General features: G+C 37.0%; 1 protein-coding gene across 2 annotated transcripts; it reads left to right on the top strand.

Moving 5' to 3' along the window:
• Positions 1-1,027: 1,027 nt before the first annotated feature.
• On the top strand, positions 1,028-14,809 carry LOC116246083 (lycopene epsilon cyclase, chloroplastic). 2 transcript variants are annotated; one of them, XM_031617775.2, is made up of 12 exons: positions 1,028-1,186; positions 1,270-1,634; positions 4,415-4,586; positions 5,281-5,416; positions 5,499-5,609; positions 5,673-5,775; positions 8,460-8,603; positions 8,685-8,792; positions 9,990-10,086; positions 10,165-10,293; positions 12,881-13,013; positions 14,530-14,809. In XM_031617775.2, the coding sequence occupies exons 2-12, from the start codon at positions 1,305-1,307 to the stop codon at positions 14,693-14,695; spliced, it is 1,629 nt and encodes a 542-aa protein (XP_031473635.1). In that variant the 5' UTR covers positions 1,028-1,186; positions 1,270-1,304; the 3' UTR covers positions 14,696-14,809. The 2 variants fall into 2 exon arrangements, with proteins under 2 accessions (XP_031473635.1, XP_031473634.1); XM_031617774.2 differs by having other exon boundaries at positions 8,685-8,843.
• The last annotated feature ends 11,256 nt before the right edge of the window (positions 14,810-26,065 follow it).

Genomic DNA, 26,065 nt, shown 5'->3' with positions numbered 1-26,065 from the left:
TAAGGCCCACACACTGCATTGGTCAGCAAAATGAAAGTCTCATGAAATCAAAGAAAAGGAAAAAGGAGAAAATATTTTTCACACAAGGAAACTCAAATTTTGCAGGAATTACAATTGTAAGGGTTATCAATGGAACGGATTTGGTCAGATATTTGATTCATATTTGGGTTCAACTACGAATGCTTCGAACTAGGAAAAAAACTTTAATTTTTTCTTAAATCTGTCCTTGTTTCGGTAAAGCTACCAACATGAAAAATAAATCATATTGACATTTAAAGAACTGGAATATGCGTTGACGGGGGAAAACAAGTTCACATAGTTTAAACCTTGAAAGGTTTTTCATTCATTTTACAGGACATTTTTGACCCATACCATTTTAGCTTTTTACGGGGTAGTATTCCATTTAGCCGCCAAGGGCAATTTGGTCATTTCAGATCAATGACGCGAACATGCTCTGCTAGAGAATAGATTATTTTATATTTCTTTTTGCCTAACTGATATTGATAAAATTGTCCTTTTCTTTACTTCATCAATGTAAACGTAACTCTTTAAATTAAAGCCAAGTTGTTTCCTCAGAAATTAAATAGCAAAAGTGACCATGTAAGGAAGAAGAAAAATATGATTAACTTCATTGACTAATAGAAATTTCTGACTGACATTGATCTCACTCACAGTAATAGTTCTTATTTCAGGTGTCGATGACATTAAACAGAGTGTTTCTGAGTTTGATTTATAATGTAAATTGATTTTTGCATTGTTTTATTGTATGACCAATGCGATGTCATTTTTACATATTTTCATCTGAACGTCAAGAAAGTGTTCAAGAGAAAATGCTTTCAAGGGTATTTTGAAAAAGAAAGTTAGATGTCAGTTTATGCTTATGTATCACATCACAAAAGAAAAATCATCAAAATATATATTTTTACTATGAAATGTATACATTTTTTATTCTCTTTCCAGCAAAAGCTCCGATTCCTTCAGAAAAATTGAAAACCGCTTCCTTAAAAGAGCGTATATCCGAAAAGTGTCTGTAAACCTGTACGACCAATTACAATCCGGCAAGTGGCAACTGTCCTCCATCCTCAGCTCGCCGTCTTACCAGCGTATCGTTATCCTTACCATCTCTCTCTCTCTCTCTCTCTCTAGTGCCACACCAAGGTCGGTAAGAGCTCCTCTGATGGTGGTTGTAAGTGCTCTCTTCCAGTTCCTCTGTGTGGATTTTCTGGGTTTTTTTCTTTTTTGATGCTAACGGTGCATTCATCGGTGCAGAGAGCTGCGGCTGAGTGTTAGCTAAAGCAGAAGAAATGGAGTGTCTTGGTAGTGGTCGTATTTTCCGTGGCTGCAAGACTGTCTCGTTTCCTTCACCATTTCGCTTTCACATAGCGATTGGGAGAATACACAAGGACTCTTTGTCAAAATCTTCAAGACCACCGTTGTTTTCCTTGAGCTCCAGAGGGCCCAGATGCTGCATGGTCGTCAAGGCCTCGGCTGCAGAGAGCTGCACGACGGCTGATTCCAAGAAGAAAGGTTTCGGCGACGAGGATGATTACCTGAGGGCCGGCGGTTCTGAGATTCACTTCGTTCAGTTGCAGGAGAGGAAGACCATGAAGCAGCAGGCTAAGATTGCTGATAAGGTCCCCCCACCTCCCCCCCAAATAGTGTCCTTGTACCCTGCAATTTGTATTTATCCTGCTGTCTGCTTATTCGTGATTTGCTATGGCTGTCGTGCGTCTCTGCATTTCATTTCTGGCATTCAAGTTCTTTAGAAGACACTTTAGAGTTTAGACGAACTGCAATGATCGGTAGTGCGATTTTTTCGTGAGGAGAAAATTGTCGCAGACACGATTGACAGAAACGATCATCCACAGGGAGTTGTCTGGTACGAATAATTTTCTTGTGCTTCTCGATATGTTCTTGGTTTTGATACATATGTTATGGTTAGTCAAAGCCTCCCAGACTTTATCGAGAAGAAGTTAAAAGCAGGATTTATTTTTAAAATGGACTTTGATTATGAGGAATTTTGCTAGTCTTTTTACGCACTTCATCTCGTTCGATGCTCAATGCCTTGATGAACTTGAGTTCCTTAAGTTGGCTGTTCTTTGGGTACTGCCATGGCATTTTGGTGGTATGTATATCATCGTGCGAATCGTTTCCTACGTGCACTAATCATGCAAACTTATCATATCCGCATTAGACGTCGTAGCATGCAAGAAGGTGAGCATTAGTACGCTGTTTGGCAGTCCACCAGGATGAAGAGAATAACGTGTAACGAAAAAACTCATTGACGCAGGCCTGGTTGGAAGAGGTGTGTAGGAACATTCTTTGTGGTTTCCATGCCTGACACGAGTGTCCACGGTGAAAACCAAGATGGAGTCTGCCGGCGGTCAAGTATGGTCCATTATGCACGAGTACAGTCTTTCATCTAGTAACTTCACGAAAGCTGACTTCTAGGTGGGCGTTGGAAATATTAGACTTAAAGATCAAAACCCTTCTTGATGCACTATCTTATGAAAGCTGATATTGCCAAGCACTACATTTGTGGTCCTAACAAATGCCCCCAAACAGTATTTAGCGATCTGAATTTCACGAAGCACTTCACTAGGAAGGGTGTCGACTGATTCGGTGCAGTGTTTTCAGTTCTGGAAGGTGTTTTTTCTGCATGTTGTGCTTATCCCTCAAAGAAAACTGAAGTGAAAGTTAATGAACTCTTGGACACTTGGCCCAAGCATACGTGTATCTGACTGGATGCATGGAGTAGCTTGCCCTGTACACTTGCATTTGTCCTGTCACTTGCATTAAAATTGAAGCCAGGTGCCCGTGCAGCATGAGTTGAAGGCCTCCATTGTCGTTGATGCAATTTGCAGCATTGAGATGTTCAAGACGAGTTAAACTAAAACTTACAACAAAAACATATTGTTGCTACTGGAAACTTTGTCATGCCTAAAAGAAGAAACTACTGTTGATTCCAGTACCATTTACTGGCTTAATCTGATATTTAGGTACCAATGATACCTTAGTGGGTCAAATATTTTACCTTGCAAAGTTTAACAGCATAAGAATAGCCCATGGGCTGCTGAAACAACTTTATGTCCGTAACTATTTTGTATATATCTTGAGATTTTGGGAGCTTGACCATGTGATGCATTTGGCATCTCTGAAGTCACCTGATGCTGATCTTGGAGATCTGAACACATAAGTTCTAATCTCAAAATTGGAGACCTTTTTGTACTGGTTGATCCCAAATTTTCTAGTTGGTGGAGACAACATATGGTTTGCTATCGGGGTCTTCTGATATGGCTAAATAATGAGAACTTAAATAAGTTACGATATTTCCCATATTCCCTTAAACTTATGCGCTATATACTTCTGGAGGCGGGAGGTTTATGCTAGTACTTGGGTTTGGTGCGAATTGCATATTCAGCAGAGGAGTAATTTTATTTCAAACAAACTATTTGAAAGTTTTGTGAATACTGGATTCCTTTTTGGGATCATGAGTTCAAAGAGAATGTGTGCCATCTCTTGTTCTGCATGCTTGTGATTACGGTTGATATAATTTAGTCATGTTCTTATTGCTATTTTTTTTTCTCTTTTGTAGAGTCTACATTATATGTCTGTGCTTGTATCTGCGAACATCAGACAGAGTGCATTTTCTTAAAAAATGCTATTATTATCCTTTTTCCAGGCATTGATTTACTGAAAATTGAAGTACCATCTCCTTTCAAACCATGGTCTATAATTTCAGTCTGCTAGTGGTGGGACAGTATGACGTCCAGTTTGTTGTGTGCTCCATTCAGTTAATTCTGGAACGAACAAATGATATGATATTCTATAGCAGCCTTATTTTTTAATTCTATTTTTTGTGGTTGCTTTGGCTACTGAATGAAAACCATGGATTCATGAAAATGAACAAGAGGTAAATTTCTTTAAGATACGAATGTGGATTGATAATGCTCCTAAGTTTTTTGATGCATTTGTGCCTAAAAATAAAAAATTTATTCGGAACATGAAACCATTGTGTGATTAGCGTGAAATTTCTTTGATTCCTCAAGTTCCATAGGTTCTTGTGATTTCTTATCACAATGACAGAAAGATCACGGCTAGACAAGCAAAAGTAGTAAAACCTGTTGTTCTTTTGTGCAAGTAATCACTCTTTAAACCCATGATTCTCAAACATGAGGGTGAAAATGTGAAAATTCACAGGCTGAGAAATCATAATCTGACTCTTGGGGAGGCGATTTTTCACCTTATGACCAAAACAAATGTAACTCTACTTGCCAGCTATAATCAGCATAATGTCATCAAATTTTATGGACAATGCCAGTGTTATGGATTTCGCAGTTTGCTTGCATATATGATTCTTATTTTCTGTTTGAAGTGAATTTCTTTTACTGATAACTATGAAACTATTATGCAGCTTCCACCTATACCTTCTGGGACTTCTTTACTTGATCTGGTAGTAGTTGGATGTGGCCCTGCTGGTCTATCCTTGGCTGCAGAGTCTGCTAAGGCAGGCTTGTCCGTTGGCCTTGTTGGGCCGGATCTTCCATTTACCAACAACTATGGAGTATGGGAAGATGAATTCAAGGGTAATGCTGATTAATGTTTTATGATCGTTCAAATGTAAATTAAGCCATATAACCTTGGGTTTTCAGAAAAAAATTTTCTTGACTAGCTCTAAGTCAATTTTTATCCTTTCTAAGAACTTCTGGACATACTATAAGTTCAGTGTGCTACTAGAATTAGCTTTCTTTTCTGTTTTTACTGTCTTTCCCTCCAAATTCTTTGAAAATTATATTCTTGGATCTCTTTGTAAACAGATGCTTACATTTACATAAACAGTAAATATTGGAGTCCTCAGTTGCCAGACCAATGCATTTTTTCTAGTGGAAGATATGACCATCATACCGTGGCCTCTATTTGGGACACATACTTGAAGGCATCTGACTTTTTTTATCGAGACTAATTTCCTTTTATGCGTATGATCAGCAGAAGAAAACTGATCTGTTGACAAAATGCACCGCTGGTGGACAAAATTCCAATTGTAATGACAGGCTACTGCTTGTTCAAGGTTCTGCTGGAATGTAGCCATTTTGAACTGCACTAACCTGGCTAGCTCTTGGTCCTTGTTAGGCGGTTATGACTTTTACTCCCAACATTTTGCAACATGTATTTTTAGACTGGCTTCTTTTGTTTCCTATAGTTCTCTTCATGTTCTGTTTGTGTTTCATGTGACTTTTTCTGTGTACCTTCACAAACTGGTCTAATCTTATGCACATTCAGATCTTGGGCTTGAGGGGTGTATTGAGCATGTTTGGCGGGACACTGCTGTCTATCTTGAGAGCGATTGTCCCATCCAGATTGGTCGTGCATATGGCCGTGTAAGTCGAGATGCACTGCACACAGAACTGGTGAAACGGTAAAGAGTTACATTTTCAGAATCATCTGCTTTATGAGTCTTGGGTGTTTGCTGAGAAGAAGACTGATGAAATTCCACATAGGTGCTTTGAGGCGGGGGTCACATACCTTGACTGTAAAGTGGAAAGAACAATTGAATCCAGTGATGGCCATATCCTTGTTGCTTGTGAAAGTGGTGCTGCGATTCCCTGCAGGTACATTATTTTGAGAAATTCTCGAAATCATGGCAGTATCTGATATAACATCTATTTCTGTAGGCTTGCTATTGTTGCCTCAGGAGCTGCTTCTGGGAAGCTTTTGAAATATGAGCTCGGTGGTCCTAAAGTTACTGTGCAGACAGCATATGGCATTGAGGCAGAGGTGAGGTATTGCCTCTGACTCTACTAGCACCTTTCTCTAACCAATGAACTATTTGTCCTGAACTTTATTGAAGTGTTGTTTTCTTCTTTACTTGTTCTCCTTGACATTGTTCTAAAATTCTAGTTTAGTATGCTCTGGTCAATTTAGTGACATCATCTTAAGTTGTCTGTGATGGTGTTGAAGAAACTGTTCTATTTACGTACAGCATCTGCTGGTCCAAGCTGAATGCAAACCTCATGGAAGTGCCAAGGGGTGGGACTTCCTAATCAGTGGCCATAGCCAAAATCAACATGTCCCCATTGGTTATAGAATTTAAGGATGGAGGACAAAGCATTGTTCAATTCGTACTTCTCTTGGGAGTGGGCTACAAAAGCTCTACCGTGTAAACTTGGTTGATGTGAGATATGGTCCAAACTAATTGAGCATGAGGGACTGAATTTTGAAAGGCCTTACATCTATGTATAATAGGTTCAGATGCAGCATTTTTGAAAAAAATACACACATGCACATACAAAGAGTAAAAATTATTAATTATGATGTTTAATAATCAACAAAAAACGAAACATAAAAAAGGGACAACTTTGAATGGCATTAGCTCATCACTTTTCATAAGCACACTCACCTCACTTTGGCTTCAGGTTCTTTTCTACCTTCGCTTACTAGCTGCAGCTTGCTTCCTTACCCGAGCCTTGCTTGCCTATGATGCTTCCTCTCCTCTCTTCATTCAGTGCCTCTGGGGCTAGGGCTTCAGGTTCCCTGGCTTCTGCCGAAGCGTGAGGGTTGCTGTCACTTGCAAAGCCCTACACTTTACGAGTGCTTTGTGGGATTTTCACGTCAATAAAGCACGCACTTGTAAGTAAATGCAGACATAACAAAATCAAAATATAAATATATGCCAAATAATAAATAATCCTGTTAAAATAAAGTTTAGAATGTACTACATATTTGAGCTTCAGAATCAGTTTCTTACATGTATTCAAATGCATATTCGATACTTCTTAGAATCACAAAATTAGAAATCAATGCAATTTTTTCCTTTGATTTTTGGATAGGTAATAAAAGAAATCAAATGGATTTAGAAAGCATAATTTCAAGTGTAAAGACAAAAGAACATATGTGCAATTACACAGTTTGTTTCATAACAGGCTTAACTGTTAAGAACATATCCTAATATCTTATACATCTTAAACATAGTTTAAATGTCAAAACCACAGTAAACAACTCGGTGCATAACATGGTTGACAGGCAGCATGTCTCATATCATCATATGTATTAACAGTTGACGGTAAGAGGCAGAGTCTCTGGCAGAGAAAGCTTCTGGAGGCCAGAGTAACAGGATGTTCCTCTTGGCCAACACACACACACACACATACAGAGGGAGAGAGAGAGAGAGAGAGAGAGAGAGAGAGAGAGAGAGAGAGATGAAATCAGGCTAGGTTAGTGTCAAACCTAGTTACATACTGGATAAAAATTGCACTTGAAACTGGACAAAATGACTTGGTGCAGCTGACTGGACCTGTTTGGTTTTGCAGCATTTTTGCTGCACCAGCACCAACACCCACACCTGAGACCACTCAAGTGTGGTAGCAATATGAAGCATCCATATGCCAACTTAGCATAAACCTGAGGCTGTCACTTAATAGGATACTATACATGCTTCAGGGCTAAGCCCGTAGCGGAATATTATCGAAATGGAGCACAGATGTGCTTTGCTGATCCGGTAGGGGAAACATGTAACTATCATCAAGTTGATACAATGCCATCGTCTTGAAATAGATTAGGCATGCTTTGAAATTAAGTTGTTCTCAAGCCACCTAAATTCAATCACAAAAAATTGCTAGCAACATATCCTTGTCATTATCAAAGAAACAAGTACCCTCAATTCTTAACTTAATGCTCTCTGTTCCTGGAACCCCCAGTGTGCCTCCCAATTCATCATACAGTCAAGCAATCAACATTTGACCACACAAAATGGCTATGATTCAACCAAGCCATTCTTGATCCATATGGATATATGATACTTGTAACTTGATATACATTCTGTAACCAGATTGAATTTGCCTTTATGGTGCCAAAATCATATAACAGCACTTTAAGTTATGTCAGAATCACTTGCCTGGACTGTGGGCTGATATGGTAATTCACATTTCCAGAAAACAAGTGAAGTAAGGTAGTGCATTCTTCAATTTAATAAAATGTTTATGTTGAAAGGCTCAAACAAAAACGTGGACATGCATCAAAAGCACAAAACATGAGCAGTTAAGGATTTCTAAGATATCCATTGTATTGAACAAAAATGTTTATTTATGAGATATTTAATCGTTTAATCAAATCTAAAGGTCAGGCAAGGCCACATGCTTATCCCTTGTTTGGTGTTCTCTACATATATCCCCGTCGTGCTTAAAATCATTTTATGTGGGTTGCAGTTTGTCTTGTCTGTACCACCATTGTTTTACTATCTGGAGTATAGGATAGTTAGAGATATTTAAAGTGCTCGATCATCTTTACCAGCAGCTTGTAATGGAGTTTCTGTTGGAGATGGTGCTTCATGTTGTTCTGCCAACATATTATATTACTGTTACAAAATGTCACCACTGGTTTTGATACCCCGTTCCTTCTAATTCACTTGAAACCTCGTAGCAAGTTCAATGGTAGATATTTCATGTTGTTTTTTCTAATTTCAGGTAGAAAACAATCCGTATGATCCCAATGTGATGGTTTTCATGGACTATAGAGATTATGTCAAGAAAAAGGATAAAACCATTGGGTCTGAGGTTCCATCATTTCTTTATGCCATGCCATTGTCACCAACAAGAGTTTTTTTCGAGGTCTGTTTACATACTTTTGCTTACTGTAGACCTACGTGGTATGGTCTTGATGTATCACTAGAATGAACTGATTAATTGCAGGAAACCTGTTTAGCAGCAAGACCTACCATGCCATTTGACATACTGAAGAAAAGATTAATGACACGCTTGGAAACCATGGGAGTTCGCATTGTTAAAGTTTATGAGGAGGTGACTTACTTATCCATTTCAAGTTTGAGAAACTCTCTTTCCCTTGCACAGGTATATATATGATGGGTGAATTTGGCCAATTATATGGCTGGTTCAGCTGGATTCTGTTGCTGTTTCTTCAATATGACTTCATTGATGAGCTCAGATATTCAATTTTTATAGGAATGAGAAAAAACTGACAAAATCTGATGCACGACCTGAAGTTTATGAGGGTCTAAAATCAACAGTTTCAAGTTGATAAAAAGAACTGAGGGCAATAAATACATTTCAGGCATTCGACTATAGAATTGGTCCATTGGAGCTCAACTATGAATTCAGATTGGAAAGACCTGCATGGGTTGAACCAGCTGGATGGTGCCAGATGGCCAGAAAAAATTGGTTGGGTCACAAATCCTCTCTCTCTCATGGCGTCTGTCTTATGTTTTTACAGGTCACTGGCTGCTCGGCTGATACATTTTTCAAGGCTGTAGCTCTGTGTTTATATATATATATATATATATATATATATATATATATATATATATATATATATATATTTCTCTCCTTAAGATTCCTCGATTCTGTGGTAGAGAAGTTCGTTGTGAAAAAGGAAAACAGAATAAAAGAAGAGGAGGGTGGGAGGAAAAAGTAGGGGAAGTAGTGAGAGAGGAAAACAGATTGGAAAAACAGTCCCATAATGGGACTGGTTGAGCCCATACATATATATATATATATATATATATATATATATATATATATATATATATAGAGAGAGAGAGAGAGAGAGAGAGAGAGAGAGAGAGAGAGAGGGATACACGTATACATATATGTAGTATGAGAAACAAGAGGTAAGGTCCTGGGTATGTGAAAAGGGTTTTGCTGATTTAATCTGTCAGTTTATCTAATTCTAAAAAAAAGCTATCTAAATTTTTAAGTTCCAACATGACAGATAATTTATGCCTGTGTGAAAAGCTGACACCAGTCTAATGTTAATAACATGCACATAAAGCACAAACATGCGTATGTAGTTTTCCGTTTGTATTTTGTTCTTTGACTGTGTGAATATCTCACCTACACTAACTCTAGTAAATAGTATGATTTGGAAAGTTAGCCATGGATTTACTTGTCAGAATATCTTTCTACAGCATCTTTTTCGTAGAAATATTTGTGAAAATTTTCATTCGTTATTGATCCCAATCATTCGTTTGACACTTCCAGGAATGGTCTTACATTCCTGTTGGAGGATCATTGCCAAACACTGCACAGAAGAACCTTGCGTTTGGTGCTGCAGCTAGCATGGTTCATCCTGCCACAGGTAAATCTAAAGAGTCTTAGCTTTCCATCTGATGTAGGTTATTCATGGCTCAAATTTTTCACTTTACATGTCAAGCAGGTTACTCTGTTGTCCGCTCTTTGTCAGAAGCACCAAATTATGCTTCTACAATTGCAAGAATGTTGAAATGTAGCATCCAGTCTCCAAAAGTATTTCCTTATGGTGCTACCAAGAATATTTCCTTACAAGGTATTGATTTTCCTCTAAAAATTTGATACTTTATTAAGCAGTGTAATTCCTTTCATGCTTCATGCAAATATGCAGCTTTGGGCTTTAGACTGTTTTTAGCATTTCTTTTTGTTTCTCTTCTTTGAGAAAAGTTTAACAGCAGCCAATAATTTTTGCAAAATGCATGGCTAATAGAAGTGTTTGTGGAAGCATAAGATAGTTCTCACACTTGTAGACTCGTAATTTCCTCTTTACTTGCTGAATATTATCTCTGTCCAATGTCCTTTAGTAGGTTTTAGGTTCTTCTATTCCCGTACACCGTGGACACAGCATGTAGTTTTTCCTATGGTACCCTTACTATAATAGTTCTAGCAAAATCACAATGTTATGCAAGTTTACATTTTCTATCATGATTCAGACCTTGTCTCAAATAGATCAGGACTTTTCACGTGTCATACTTCTTCATCTCTTAGTCCTAGGTCTCAGCACTTCTACAACTGCTTACACCTCTTTTTTCCTCCCTTTTTCTATGGCCGTTGTTTTTTAAATTCCTTCTAAGCTTCTTGCTGGTTTCCTATAATCTTCTCAATGCCTAATCCGTAATAATGCCTTCTCCCCCCTTTATTTCCCTTGAGAGCAGTGTGGGCGATAATAACCACTACTGTACTTTCACATACCAGTTTTTTTTGTTTAAGTTTCTTCTTCTTTTCTTTAATGCCGTACATTCAACTTGATATTTGGATCTTTGCTTTGTACTTGTTCTTGTAAATGCGACAATAGGGCACTTATTGCCTTGTAGATGCATTGATTGACACATTGCATTTTGTTGGGGAAGCTTTTTATCTTGTCAAAACTATCCTTATAGTATCTTCTCTAAAGAAACCTCCATGACTGAGCTTCACATTGTTGTGCACTTGCACTTTTCTTGACATTCTGTGTCCTTTAAAGTAAGGGGCACCTTTTACAGGAAATTACTTTCTACCTGTAGATGGTTCTAATAATGCCTTAAATGTTATATGAGTGTTACAAGTTGCTGCAAAAATTGTAAACCACTACCCCCACTTCAATTATAGTTTTATTGCCTCTTGAGATTGGATGGCTTTTAGTGAATGGGTTGCTTGCAAGATTGGACGATGCTTTGTCTGTATATTGAGCATGCGCCACTTGATCTTCATTTTGAAAATCCTGTCTCGATCTTTTCTTCTTCTGTTTCTCCCTTGTTAAGTATTGGTCACTAAGTGGACATCTTTTAATGCTAGATAGGACTGATTAGCTTCATCACGTCTAATTATCAAAGGCATTTGATTGATCTACCAGTGCATAAGTTTAATGGTTCAAGTGAATGGCATATCTATCTGGTTTTTGACAATTTGCTTCTATGTCCATCTAATGGGAAACAAAATCATATGATTTGGAGTGCCAATCATGTCTTCCATGATTCCATCTTCATAACTGATAGAAGTTTGATGGTAATCTATTACATACTATAAGGGTGTTTCATTTCAAATGTGCTTTCAATACTTGAACCACCATTGTAAATGGCTAAATGCTCATCTGTACCCAAAAGTTTTACCTTTTAGCATATCAACAACTTCTCTGGGATCACAAAAATAAAGTGAAAGAGTTTATTTTCATTGCTGCATCACTTAGAAGTGAAACAACGTCCTCATCTTTTTCAAGCATTATGATAAACATTTGATGTCACATGTCAAATATCAATAGTGATGCACCCATCACTATCTGAGTCTATTGGTGTCATTGTTCAAGAATTGCTTCTAGTTGAACCTTTCATGTAATGTTGCTATGTCCTGTAATCTCTGGAAGATTCACTTCTCTGTCCTTTTTAAAAGTCCCCATGTTGGCTGAATCGACATTTTCCTTGTCTTTCTTTGCTTGATGACCCTGGACACTTAATATGACTACTTCACTCACTTGATGACTGTTAGCCATAAGAACACTGAGGCAAAGAACCATCCTCCATGGCTAGATTGTCTCCAGTTTTCTTTTGAAATTATTCTTGCATGGTTTTTTATTCATGAGTGACCTTTATACGAAAATTCATTTCATTAAAACCTCCTGATACTTAATAGTTAATACTCTACTCTCTTATGGTCTATCTATGTATCCTTTCAAACATTGTATCCTAAGGCACAATATGTTGTCTCTAAGACAAATTGGACAATGGATATTATTAGAGTCTTAGCTACCTAATCTAGAGTCAGTATCCAAAAAGTGTGGATGTGGACTTGCCTCGTCGCTTTAGGTGTCTTGTCAAGTCCAAGTTCCGTACAGGAAGAACCACACATGGTCTTATCTGAAAGGTACGACAGCTTTCCTCATCCAGTAAAATGTGGATGAGCATGAGGTAAAAAGTGGAAATATATGGCTGCTTGAAAGAAACATTAGGGAACTATGAATGAAGGGTTAGAGTGTTTTTCTTTTTTTTGAACTGTCCTTAGATATTTGTCCATTTGGTATTGATAGTGAGCTGTTACGTTGGATGTTGGCCAAAATACCTTATTCCTGGTAAATTGCATGGATTTAACATTTTATTGGTATGGAAAATGGTTGTTCACCTAACTATAACAAGGATTTTTATTTGTTTCAGCATGGGAAGCTCTTTGGCCTCAGGAGAGAAAGCGCCAGAGAGCGTTTTTCCTTTTTGGGTTAGAATTGATTTTGCAGTTTGATGTCAATGGAGTCAGAGAATTCTTCGACACTTTCTTCCGGTTACCTGAATGGTATTGCTGAAACTTCTTGCTTCCTATATTTTCACTCAAGTATGTAGCAAGGAATAGAAGGAAAGATCTCTTTGGCATACACTATTATTTAGCATCAAATGCAACTTAATGTGTAGTGTCTATAGTATGTTCTGCTCTAGCTTCACTTTCACCTTACATATACACAAGCTGGCAGCCCTGTGCATGTCTCCCCATGTTACTTACTAGTTTGTTAGGCGATACATTTATTTACATGTCAGACGTGAAAATAGTATCACTTGAAAATTAAGAAAAAAAACCTTGGGCACTAAGGTTGAGAGGGACACACACACACACATGCACAATTATGAATATATGTACTTGTCTATGTATGCATGTATATACTATTGTCACAAAGATTGTTCTCAGGTTTTCTACGACAAGGATGTTCTCATGTATTTTTAGGCCAATTTTCCTCAGGAAAATCTCAGGAAAATGAATTACAAAGACACTAAAAAACTAGATAAAGTGACAAGCTTTATTGATGATAAAAATGTTGATAAATAACTTCAACCAAGTTTAAATTCGAATTCATGATTATATTGATGTAAAAAATGACAAAAACAGAAAAAATGGGAAAAAAGGGAAAACCGTGATAAATTTATTTTAATGTTAAAATAAAACACATTTTTTCATTTTTCTCTTGAATTTTGCTATTCTTTCAAAAATAATGCAATGTCTGTGACAATGACATGGATTTATGTAATATTTGCACACTGTTGCAAATAGTTTGGATTTCTTCATTTTTTACTGTGGATTGCCAGCTCAGACCCTATGGATACATATATTATCCTTTTGCTAGGAATGAACCCATAGATCATGTTTCCTTGATGAACCATAGGATCTTTCAAGACTTCAAAACATGCATAATTTGTCTGCTGTTTATACATAATTATACATTGTAAATGGATTATTTAGTTGTCCCTTCCTAAAAAATATCCATTCATGTTGTGAGTGCAAAACATGTGAAAATTGCGAAATTGAAGAGGCCAATGTCCTCTTTTCATTAGGAGGAACCTACTCTCGTTCACTTATCGCTACATAGATGTTCAAAATACATACTTCTAATAAATGTGTACATAGAATATAAGGATCAATCGCAATAGACATCCAATTTATTCATAATTGTCATCATAAGCTTTGCAAGTTAAAAGAGAAACCAGTTCACTTGCTTTAACTTTCCAAATGAATTACGATTCTTGATCTAAGCTTCTGTAGTTCCTGCCTCCTGGGACCAGGCAAGCTTGGGCTGCCTTTTGCTTGGTAAGTTGTTGTCTCGTACCTTCTTTTCACCAGTTGTGGATGTGGATGGGAAGTAGAATAGAAAAATGGAAAAATGATATTTGGATTATAATCATTATCATGGATATAAGTATGTCATGAGGATCTTTCAGTTTTCCCTTGTTTAGGTGTATAGATATGCTTCCCAAAATTTGTTTCTGCTGCTTGACCCTGACTTGTGAATACTCGAGTGATCCTAAGTTCACGGACATTGCAGGTTATGGAAAGGATTCCTTGGTTCCAAGCTTTCATCCATTGATCTTGTATGGTTTGCTTTATATATGTTCGTGATTGCGCCAAATGGTATGAGAAAGCTTCTTATAAGACATCTCTTGTCAGATCCAAGTGGAGCAACTCTTATGAGGACATATCTCAACCTTTAGACTTTTCTTTACCTTTGTCTTTATATGGTAAATGATGTTGCTTCATGTTGCTTACCAAGTTAAAATAGCATGTCAATGATTTTGAAGCCTTTTTATTGTGGGCTTTTATCTTAACAGCTCTTGTACATATATCAAAGAATCTCTCTCTCTCTCTCTATATATATATATATATATATATATATATATATATATACATCAAATTCAAGGTTCATGTCAAGGAGTTATCTCAAGATTCAGGTTAATTTTTCTTGATGAAGGTACTGTGACTTGTTTTAATTGATTAATTTGTCTTATATGGTGTTGGGTAGCTTGCCAACTTCCGTTGGAACAAGTGCTGATATGCCACAGCATTACGATCATGGATTAAATGCATGGGGCATCTCTAAAAGCTTTTTTGTTACGCTGCCGGTGCCCGTCATAATTCTAAAGAGAATAGCTGACAGCCACAGGCACAGTTTCCTGACTGATAAAACAGCATCGTAGGGTAACATTAAGATGCGTTTTGTATGTTTTTCCAAGAGAATCGACAGTAGAAAGAGAAAGCTTGATTAAACAGAAACCAACTTGATGATGGTCTCTCCATGAACATGTTCAACTGGGTCTAGGGCAAAAAAATATCTGACCATACCATCAGCAGGATATGTGTTAAATGGAAAAATGGTTACTCGGATTAGCTTCGGATTTTCATTGAAGATAACATGTAGAAAGTGCAATCGTTTTAAGGGGTTGGATCTAAAATCTTAAGTGTGTGTGTGTAGAATCTTTTAGATTGCTTACCAATGAGTTTGACCCCTAACATTGTTAAGCGTTTTTTTTACATAAAATCAATCTGCACAAAAAGAAGCACAACAATTAAATGTATAAAATAAAATAAAAAACTCAATCTGTAAATTTACTAACTTTGAAACTTTTGGAGAAGTATGCAAACAGTCACTCAATATTCGAAGTATTTAAGAAAAAAACAATTGCCCATTATTCAAATATTATGAAATAAGTAGTTGACTCTATAAAATAATTCATCAGTACATGTTTGATAATTTCCATTAAGAAAGAAATTTTACGAACATCGTTTAAGTCAACTTAAAAAGACGGCCCCTTCCATAGACAGCTACACACATGTTCGGAATTGCAATTCAAAAAATATTCACAGCTTTAATTATCCATTTGTCTGTCGACAAGCACACCACTATAATATAATGGCTTGACTCAAACAATGAGCACAAGTACTCCATTCGGTGAATATAATGGCTTGCGAGGATGCTGCATGTATGGGGTCCAACTCACCTCCTCTCAAGCCACCGCGTCATCCCTCACAGACAAAAAAGATTTCTAAAGCATTTTATCTTGTCTTCATAGGGAAGTCCTTTTATGTATAAACTATATATTTAGTTTCTTTTTTTTTTTTTCCTGGGGTGGGGGGGTGGTGGGGGGTTTCAAAGAGAGTTTTTTTTGGGGGGGTATTTTTACATACCCAACACTTAAAAAATGGAAAAGTTTTAGTATAAGATGCTCTATTCCCCTTTTTTTCCCCATAAAATCATGTGACTAATGACCCTACAGAATTTCTTAGGAACATATTATAGTACATGCAGAGAGAAAGAGAGAGCAGTAAGCATGCAAGATGTTCCTAAAAGAAACAAAGAGATGATGGTGGAAAGCCTATACACGTTGAAACCAGCATAAGGTGCCCCCACTGTGCCCCACCAGAATCGAACGGACTCGGTTTGTCCACGTCCACAAGGCTGCAGCTGGTTCTCTTTGTCCACCAACAAGATTTACAATCAATGAAGAGACAAATAACCCCAAAGACAGGATAGGAATAAAGAATTATGAAAAAGAACTACACAAATTCAAATGTAGCCTGCTATTTAGGGGCTGTTTGGGGACAATATTAACAGTATCTTAATATCTTACTAGTCCATGCATTTACTCAAAAAATGGAGTAGATTCATAAAAGACTTTCTAAAGTGTCCAATCAATCCAACCAATTTTTTGGGTTAGATGCATGGGACAGTAACGCAATGTTGTTGTTCCCAAACGACCCCGCATGGATGGATTAAAATTCTACTCAACATCTGCCACATTGTTGCGACAGGACAAATCCAGTACTACTATTCAAATACTTTTTCCCTTCTTATAAGCGCACTTTGTACTGTATACCGTCTTCACAGACTTTCCTTTGAGACATTGGAGGCCTGAGTCATTGGAGATTCCACTGATGGTGAGTGTGTCCAGGCAAACATGATGAACTACTGCAATATAAAGAAGAGATTACGATCGTATAAATATTAGCTGTTCAACATGTGCATGGTTCTTAATTCCCTTTCAAAATTCAGAGAAGGAAAAAGATATAATAAGATTGGTCATTGATTCACATTGTTTGAGAATAAAGTTCAGGACCTCATAGCAGAGCCAGAAATTTTGACTGGTGTGGGCACTAATTCAATAAGTTTTATGCTTTTAGGGGCACCTATATATATAAACACTAAAATATATCAAATTGTTAATGTAAAAACAAGTAAACTTTGTGAAGCTGTTGTGGGCAGTTGCCCATACCAGTCATCATTGGGCTCCGCCACTGCCTAATGTACAGTAATGCCTTTAGGATTGAAGGATTTAATAAGAATTAGCTGGTCCTTAAATCATACCTCCTTCCTTGCTCCTCCACGTTATGCTAAAAGGTATTTAGATTGAAGAGTTAATTCCTTCTATATATGGCGAATCAATAGCTACTACCAGCGGGAAATTGCTTGGAGAATATTAATGAAGACATCGTTTACAGTAAAACGCATGTGAACAATGAAGCATATCTCGTGTTGCGCATGCTCATCAATCTCCTTCATCTGTAACGAAATATTATGTATATAATAACTGGGAGAATATCAATGAAGACCACGCGTTTAATGAAATCCAAGGCTTAATTGTTAGGTAGGAGATTTACCACAGAACAGAAAAGGTTCGCGCTCACTACTTTGTTGCAAAAGCAATATCAATTTTAAATCTTAAACGCACCCAGAGGTTGTGACCACAAGGATTCTTCAACTTTCTTGCAGATGATGTTAGCAACACTAATTAAATATTTATACTTTAGTATCCTGGTAAGTAGGCCAGGCGCAAATCTGCAGACCGTGCATTTGAATAAGGTAAATACATTGTATATCAGATCCAGATTGGATTTGGTGCACTTAATAAAGGAAGACCAAATATCACTGTAGGAGATGAGATCTAGTGCTCCAAGTGAGTATCAATACTTTTCTTCTCATAAAAACGCTCTGCATTGGGTGGACTGGACCCTGCAGCTTTTAATTGGGAAACCGATAATGGACAGATGTTACTATGTTATGACTGGAGTAGGAAGCACTTGAAATATTTGATTGGACTACGGACTTCCTCTCTCTCTCTCTCTCTCTCTCTCTCTCTCTCTCTCTCTCGATATATATATATATATAAGCCAACTACCTCTGTAGCTATATAGTTATTTTTTTTACATTGTATTGCTTGCAACGACCAAATTCTTGATCACAGTTTTTGGTGACAAAATGCACTGTTTGTGATGAATTTTAGCGACACAAAATATAAAAAATTCATCATTCGGTCATAGAGGTAGCCGACTGATTCCAATTTTCCTATATATATCTATATATAGAAAAAAATAAAATAATCTGATTACTTTTGTGGCTGGAGGGACGTTGTTTTCTATTTTATGTCACTTAAAAACATTGCAAAAGGTGTACTTCATTGCTAAAGACCGGAGTCAAACAACTGATTATCCGCAGTGCATCTTTTGTGACTATTTTTAACGACACAAAATGAAAAAAAAAAACATCCGGTCAGAAAGATATACAACTGATTTCAGTTCTTGATATGTGATTTCAATTCCTCTATATGTATGTATATGTTGGCACACCTATTCTAACCCCCTGGACACACGTGCATGCATGAGAACACACGTTTGTGGACGCTCAAACGTTGGCCTTGTGGCTTGCTCGAGGAGGAAATTGGTAGTGGAAGAAACATTTGAATAGAAATGACAATTAAGGGGCTTAAAAAATTTTGTGAGGCTCACACAATTAAACAGAAGCAAGTACTGATAGATGGAAAAGTAAAATAAGAATGCACAGAATTAAGTTTCAAAGTTTATGCAGTTAAAGCATCGTTTTCAAGAGAGAAAGTACAATTTTTTCAAAAGTTCTTGTGCGTTCGTAACTTTTCAACCAAAAAAGAGTGTAGATTTCAAGAGAACGTACAATTCTTCAACAGTTATTCTTGCACGTTTTCCAATATTTGAAAGATTTCCTTTTGATATCCAGAGAATGCCCTTCATCTCCCGCCCAAACCAAGTATTTTTCGTAGAAGTTTTGAAGCATGAACCGTTCATGATCAGAAAGAACACATGCCTTTCATCTTTCTTGAAGCATGCATGAATTAATGCTATGATCAGCGCTTCCACACTGAACTTTTAGCTACAACATCCTTCCAAAGCTGTAAATGACTTCTGGCATCTCATATCTCGTTGTACACAGGGGTCACGCTAATCAAATCTTTCTGGCCATGCAATGATATTGTCCAAAAGTATTTTAGGAGAGATGTTCTTCTCCAGAATAACATGATTTGAGCCTTTCAGATTCTTGACAGTGAGCTAAAGCCACAGAAATTGACTGCCTATGGTCAGTAACTATAGGATAGGAGGAAAGAAACTCAGGAAAATATTTCATGTTTCTTCTTTACATTTGATGGGTTCATGAATATATACCTGGAGAGAAGAGTGCCACTTCCACTGAAGATCGAATTAATGAAGTTGAATGGAGATGGTGGATAAACTTTTTGTTCAACACCAATCCTTGAACAATCCACCCTAGCCCTTTATTCTCTTTCGAAGGACATAACAGATCCTTCACTTATTCAATATATACATGCTATTCGCATTATGTTGAATATATTTTGGAGTAGAAGCAGAAATTAACCTCGTTATGGTTGCTTTATCTGTTAGGGGCCGGACCTGTTGATTAATGAAAAAAATATGTTGGTGTAGAATAATCTCCATGCAATCGCTAAAAATAAGAACCACCATGGTAATGCAACTACAAAGTAAAATAATTTTTCCTTGCAAGGACAAACCTTGAGCTACACAACAATTTCACTGGTGGTTTTCTACTGCAATTCATGTCTTCCCAGATGAGGCTAAGAATGCATGTCCGCTGAAAATCAGGTGCACTGTAAACAATATTGCGCATGATTTTCATGACTCACCATCTTTCAGTCATTCCCCTCGTTTCCAAATTTCAAAGCATGGAGACCTGTGATCATGGTGCCTCAAAAACCAAAAACCAACAATATTCTCTTGGACACTATGGACAAGTGCAGATGTGTAAATAAGTTTTTGTAGCCTGTGAACATAATCTGATACTTTTTTAGACTGCTGTTGTCTTTAATTTTTGCGTCCAATACAAGACATTTAATTAAAGTTTCTGATATCAATCAAGTTCACACTCATGGGATGAGAATTGTATATATATATATATAGAGAGAGAGAGAGAGAGAGAAATTAGTAGATATGCAACCCTTAGGTATATGACCTGTAAGGAATCATCTTGACCGTTGATTTTTCGAGGACATAGGGCTGAAAGAAATCAAAGAGAAAATTTGTTAATTAATGCTAAACATCTAAAATATCATATCTTCTCTTTCTCCTTAAGTCTCTCTCAGCTTTCCATTTTGGAAAGATCAACACTCTATATATATATATATATATATATATATATATATATATATATATATATATATATATATATATATAAGCAATCCACTAGCAACTTCTTGAGGACGTCACTTAGATAATAGTGCATGTCTTGTACATCACTACATATATGCAAGATTTTGAATCTGAAATTCATCCTACAACCAGCCAAGGTCATGTAGAAGCAACGTTAATAATCGTGCTGTAACCATACCAACATCCACAAATTTCAGATGCAAACTATTGAGTCTTTTTTTATGTTACAGAAATTTGAAATGTAAACTCACAGTTGTCATATATACAGACGTTGAAACTGTAACAGATTTCATCTGAGCATGGAGATAGTCTACTTCCTTTTGAATGTAACCACGTGTCAACGGCAGAGCCAGAAATTTTGTCTGAAGTGGCACTAATTTGAAAGGGGCACTACTACATAAAAATAAGCAAACTACTAAAGGAACTAATATGAAAATAATTTTTTTTATAGGGCTGGAGTAGGCAACAGCCCACATCAACCCATATGTGGCTGTGTATGTGAGAGCAAGAGAGAAGTAGAAGAAAAAGAAGAAAAAAATGTACAATTCAAGAAGAAATGCTTATATATATATATATATATATATATATATATATATATAAGAGAAATTGATAGGTACCAAACCCTTAGGTCAGGTGCTAGACCTGTAATAAATCATCTTGGTCATTAATGTTTATGAAATAGATGATTGATCAAAGAAAAACAAGGAGAAAAAGTTGCTAATTAATGCTTTGATTATTAAAATTCCTGATCTCTTTTCTCTTACTATTTTTTTCTTAACCATTTATCTTGAAAAAATCAACAATCAAGATGATTCCTTACAGATCTAGCTCTTAAGGGTCTGGAATCTACCAATATATATATATATGTGTGTGTGTGTGTGAACAATAAAGAAAGAAGAGGAACGGACAGAAAGAACGTCCCGTTACAAATTCTACAGAATGCAACCAATAGAAGTTTACGTGCAAATTATTACCCTCAGTGGAACAAAAGCAGTCAGGACGAAACTTAACATCCAAAGGAACAAGCGTGGAAAAAAAAAAAGATCTGTAAAAATTGAAACGCCAATTATGAAACGAAGAATGAACAGGAAAGAGCGCGTACGAGGGAAAGAGCATCCTGCACAATATCTATGCCCGCAGCATGAAAGTGTGACGGCGATCTAACATAAACAGAAATCACAATATCTGAATATACAGAAAACTGCTTTTGTTGCCACTTCTTCGCACCCTTTTCAGTAATTAAACCAAAAACAGCAATTGGTAACTGCATTTCACTTTAGATTAAGCTCACTATGCTTCTTATTAGTATATTTTATGTCTCCTTATTAATGTTATTCAAATCCTTCACATCCTTATTCTCCACCACTGACACTTGTTGCTGAAATCCTGAGAGATGGTATCCCAATCTGAAATTTCTTGTATATTTACAGATCCTATTACACATTTAAGAAAATTTCAAACTGCCTGTGTCATATACCTGCAGTACAACACTTGGGCAGACAAAAATTGCAGTTTCATAAGTACGACAATATATCATGGAAACATCTCATCCATATTATTTCCTGTTATATGCAGCTAGATGTTGGCTCAATAATGTGGGGGCATCAAAGCCACAATGCTTGTTTTCTCCTTGTCAGTAAGGAAAAAGTAGAAAAAGAAAGCGAGGGTTGGCACTCGATCTAGGTTAATCACATTTTATCTATGGTTAACTCTCATCATTGTGTAAGATAGTCCAAAAACATGGGTAGCTAGTATATGAAATACATGTTATTAACATATGCCATTTCATCTTTAATCATAAAGTAACATACTTAGAACTAATCATTATTCTTTATCATTCAAATTAATAATTACTATAGAAATATATGTGGTAGGCAACTTTATTTTCCAACAGCTTGATGGAATTAGGCAGTAAGTGCACCTCAGGTTGCTGTATTTGAAATGTTGTTGATTCTCAAACAACGGCGTAAACTCAACATTCTGATCACTAGTCCCCCCTTTAAGATATTGCTATTTTAAGGTATTTCGGATTGAAATCTAGGTACTATGTTTTTGGACCTTTTGTCATGCCTTAACGTAATAATTATCTTGAAGTTTCATATGTACTCGTTGAAAAGTACTTGGTTTTTGGGAAACTTGCATATGGTTCCGTCTATATATATATATATATATATAGAACGGGTTTGCTTTTTACTTCCTACGAAGGACATGAAAACGTTATAATTTCTTCATTGTTTGTTCTGAGCTCATAATTAACTTCGCATTTTTTACAACCATATCTTGTTGGCAGTGACAAAAGCGATACTTAGCAAGAGTATGCCATATGTAGGCATTATTCACAGGTTTCTGAGCTCATATTTAACTTCTCATTTTTTACAACCATATCTTGTTGGTAGTGACAAAAGCGATACTTAGTAAGAGTACGTTATTATTATTTTTTAATTTAAATTCAAGTAAATATAAGGGCAATTTTGAAATTCTATTGCAAAATGTATATATAACTGAGCTGAGAATTTGCATCGTCGACATGCCAATGCAAAATATTTTAAGATTTATGGGTAGATAAACATCAAGCCATGGAAAATAAAAAAAAAAAGATCAAATAAGCAATAATTAAGTTACTAAAACAACTCTCATCTGCAGATACATAGGGCTCAAGGGCATAGCATAGCATCTCCACACAAAAGTGTTGCTACAATTGCCATTAGTTGTAAACTAACGGCAACATTAAGTTCTCAGCGATATTATAGAAAAAAACCCGTATCATCTGGCCGGCCTCTTTCTAGATCTGATTGTTGCAGCTATATTTAAGATTAGATGAATAAGTTATCTCGAAAAGTGGGAAAAATACTGCATCGCAAGTAAGACTTTAGGTCTATCTAGTCATTTATCTTTGATGTTTCTACGGTGTTGGTTCTGTTTTCTACTTTTCCCATCAATCCTGTCCTTAAATTGGGCTTTCGATGAGTTCTATACCCATTAACATTGCATCACAAGTAGGTTAAATTTGTCCAACTAGTAAAAGCATTATCATTATTCTATGAATTTCATTTAGCCTATGATCTATGGGCCGTGTTAACAGTGGAGGGTCAGACATCATGAATGGTTCTATCACGTAAATATCTGTGAAACCAGTGGAGATAAGTTAAAATCTCTCTCTCTCTCTCTCTCTCTCTCTCTCTCTCTCTCTCTGAATAGTAAACACAACTCTTATCTTATGTCTGTCCGTGCGTCTAACTTACCAAACATGTCCAACAAATAAACAAGGACAAGAAGAAACTGCTACTGCTAGCTACTTCCATGGCTTTGTAAGTAGACCAAGTATGTATGGCTTGATATAAGAACACCGATTAGCAGAGGCGAGCTTTTTCCTTTTCCTTCTTAGAAGGGGAGCAAGTGATATTTTATTTGGGAAAATACTCTTGCAAGAGGAAGCGTTCAACGAGGGGAGTTTTATACTGCTAGGATAGCAATAGTCATGGGTGTATGTCATCAGGTTTGTTTTTTCTCTATGAGAGAGCGAAAGAGGAGACCATAAAATGGAAGTGCATAACAAAATTTAAGTCTCTTAGATATAAAAACAAACCGTAAAAACAAAATAAAATAATGAAATATACAAGACAATAGTACAATAAAACAGAATAAGAACAATGAGAGAAGAGTCACCCAACAATGAATGAAAGACGAAGAGAGAGAGAGAGAGAGAGAGGGAGAGAGAGAGAGAGCTCATACGTTCCCTAGATTAGGTGAACTTGACAAGTCATAACTAAGTCGTCGCTTCTCAAAACAATACATTAGATGCTATGGAGATGATAGGACACAGTCACTTGAGTTACTACAGCGCATGTAGGAAAAATGGTTTTTCAAAACAATTGGAGCTATAGAATGAAGATGGTAATCCTTAAATGTTATGAACATGGTAGAACACTTCAACTGGAAGATGAGGGGACGTCCCCCATTGACCTACAAGAAAGGCAGAGGACCTTGAGAAAGTTATTTGTGTTATATGCAGCATGTAGACTAGATTCCAACACTAGCTGGCAAAGGGCTTTGGAATTTCAAATGGTTGTGGTTAGGTCTGCCAATTGTTGATGGGCGTGGAAGAGTTACTTCTCTTTGGTCGGCTAGAAAGAGAGACCTACACGTTTATCTTGGGAGAAGGGAGGTAAGAAAACATTAACCCTTTTATCAGAAGAAGATAAGCATTAGAAAAGATTTTCACTCGGGCAAGATTTAAATCTGAGCTTTTTACTGTTGCCATTATTATCAAGATCCAAGAATATGTATAAGAAGTAAAGAAATTTCTTTGGCGCGGAAAACTCTTGGATAACAGGATAAGTACTATAAATCAAGTACAAGTTTCAATAAGCTAGAGCGACACAGAAGTAGGTTGTGGACCATCCTCGTTCATGAATGGCAACAGTCATGTCAAACCCACGTTGGGGTGTGGACTACTTTTTCGAACGTCCCGGAGCGCGTGGAAAGGGACGACAAGCCTAGAAGGAGAATCACACCGCTCCTTGGTGTATCTCCAGCCTCCTACACAGACTTCAGAAGATGAAAAAGAAAAGATCCAGATCTTCCGTGGTAACATTTTGTCAAGGCAAGGGTGTGACTGCTTTTTACTTGTTTTGGGGTTTAGAATCTGAAGAAGAAGAAGAAGAAGAGTCAGAAACAGTTCAAGGGCAGGTAATTTTCTGATCATTTGGATGCCGATCTTCATTAAGGCTTCGTCGTTCACATGGTCATGCGTTCATTTGGAACAGAAAAAATCAGATCCCAGAGAGAGGGGAAGGGAGAGAGAGAGAGGAGGGCGAATCAGTGGATTGAGGAGGCAGCCCGCAGAAGGGAACCACTCCCGAAAAGATGACAGCGAGAAAAGAACACCAGTGGTTGCTGCCACCATTTGCTCTCCTCCCTAAGCCTTCTGGGGAGCGCTACCAGGAAGGCATCGATGGATGAGAGAGAGAGAGAAGAGACAAGCACGCGTGATTTGTTTAAGGAAAAGAAATCAGGATTCTGTTATTCGGATTGGGCGCGCTTCTTAAGTATGAAAACAACACCAGAAGGACGTCGGATCCGCTGAAGCATCCAACACGAGATACTGCCTGTACAATCAACACGTCTCTCTTTCTTTTTCTCTGTATATGTGTGTATGTGTGTGCGCGTGTGGAGTCTGCTCCATCAGAAGCACAAGAACCAGAAGAAAGTAATCTGCAGCATCCTGAACCAGAAGAAAGTAATCTGCAGCATCCTTTGATCCATATTACATGCAATATATGAAACAAACATGCAAAAAGAGAGAGAGAGTGAGAGAGGGATTGGCACTTACAACAAAAGCTTGTTCATTTTGATTTCCTACTATCTGAATCCTCGGTTGCAAAGTCCAACTGGAGTTATTAATACAACAGCAAACACATGTATACGCAGAGATGAAAGAAAGAAGAAGAAGTAAAGAGGGGTGACAGAGAGAAAGTGAGCACGCATAGCCTCGAGCATGAGCTCTCATGCAAGAAACCCCCATGTGTGCTCACTCTCTTCTGTCACCTCCATGGACAGAGATCCTCAGGAGAAGAAACAGGGAATACCCACCTGTT

The sequence above is a fragment of the Nymphaea colorata genome, chromosome 1 (genome assembly GCF_008831285.2).
Source record: "Nymphaea colorata isolate Beijing-Zhang1983 chromosome 1, ASM883128v2, whole genome shotgun sequence".
NCBI lineage: Eukaryota > Viridiplantae > Streptophyta > Magnoliopsida > Nymphaeales > Nymphaeaceae > Nymphaea > Nymphaea colorata.
Note: the sequence above shows the minus strand (reverse complement) of the source record. Positions and strands in the feature narration are given on the sequence as shown.

Bases quoted from the DNA above. Each gene is read 5' to 3' on its own strand.
- LOC116246083 (XM_031617774.2), top strand. From the start codon at position 1,305: ATGGAGTGTCTTGGTAGTGGTCGTATTTTCCGTGGCTGCAAGACTGTC. The intron at 4,587-5,280 runs GTAATGCTGATT...ATGCACATTCAG, and splicing joins ATGGGAAGATGAATTCAAGG to ATCTTGGGCTTGAGGGGTGT. The intron at 13,014-14,529 runs GTATTGCTGAAA...CGGACATTGCAG, and splicing joins TTCTTCCGGTTACCTGAATG to GTTATGGAAAGGATTCCTTG.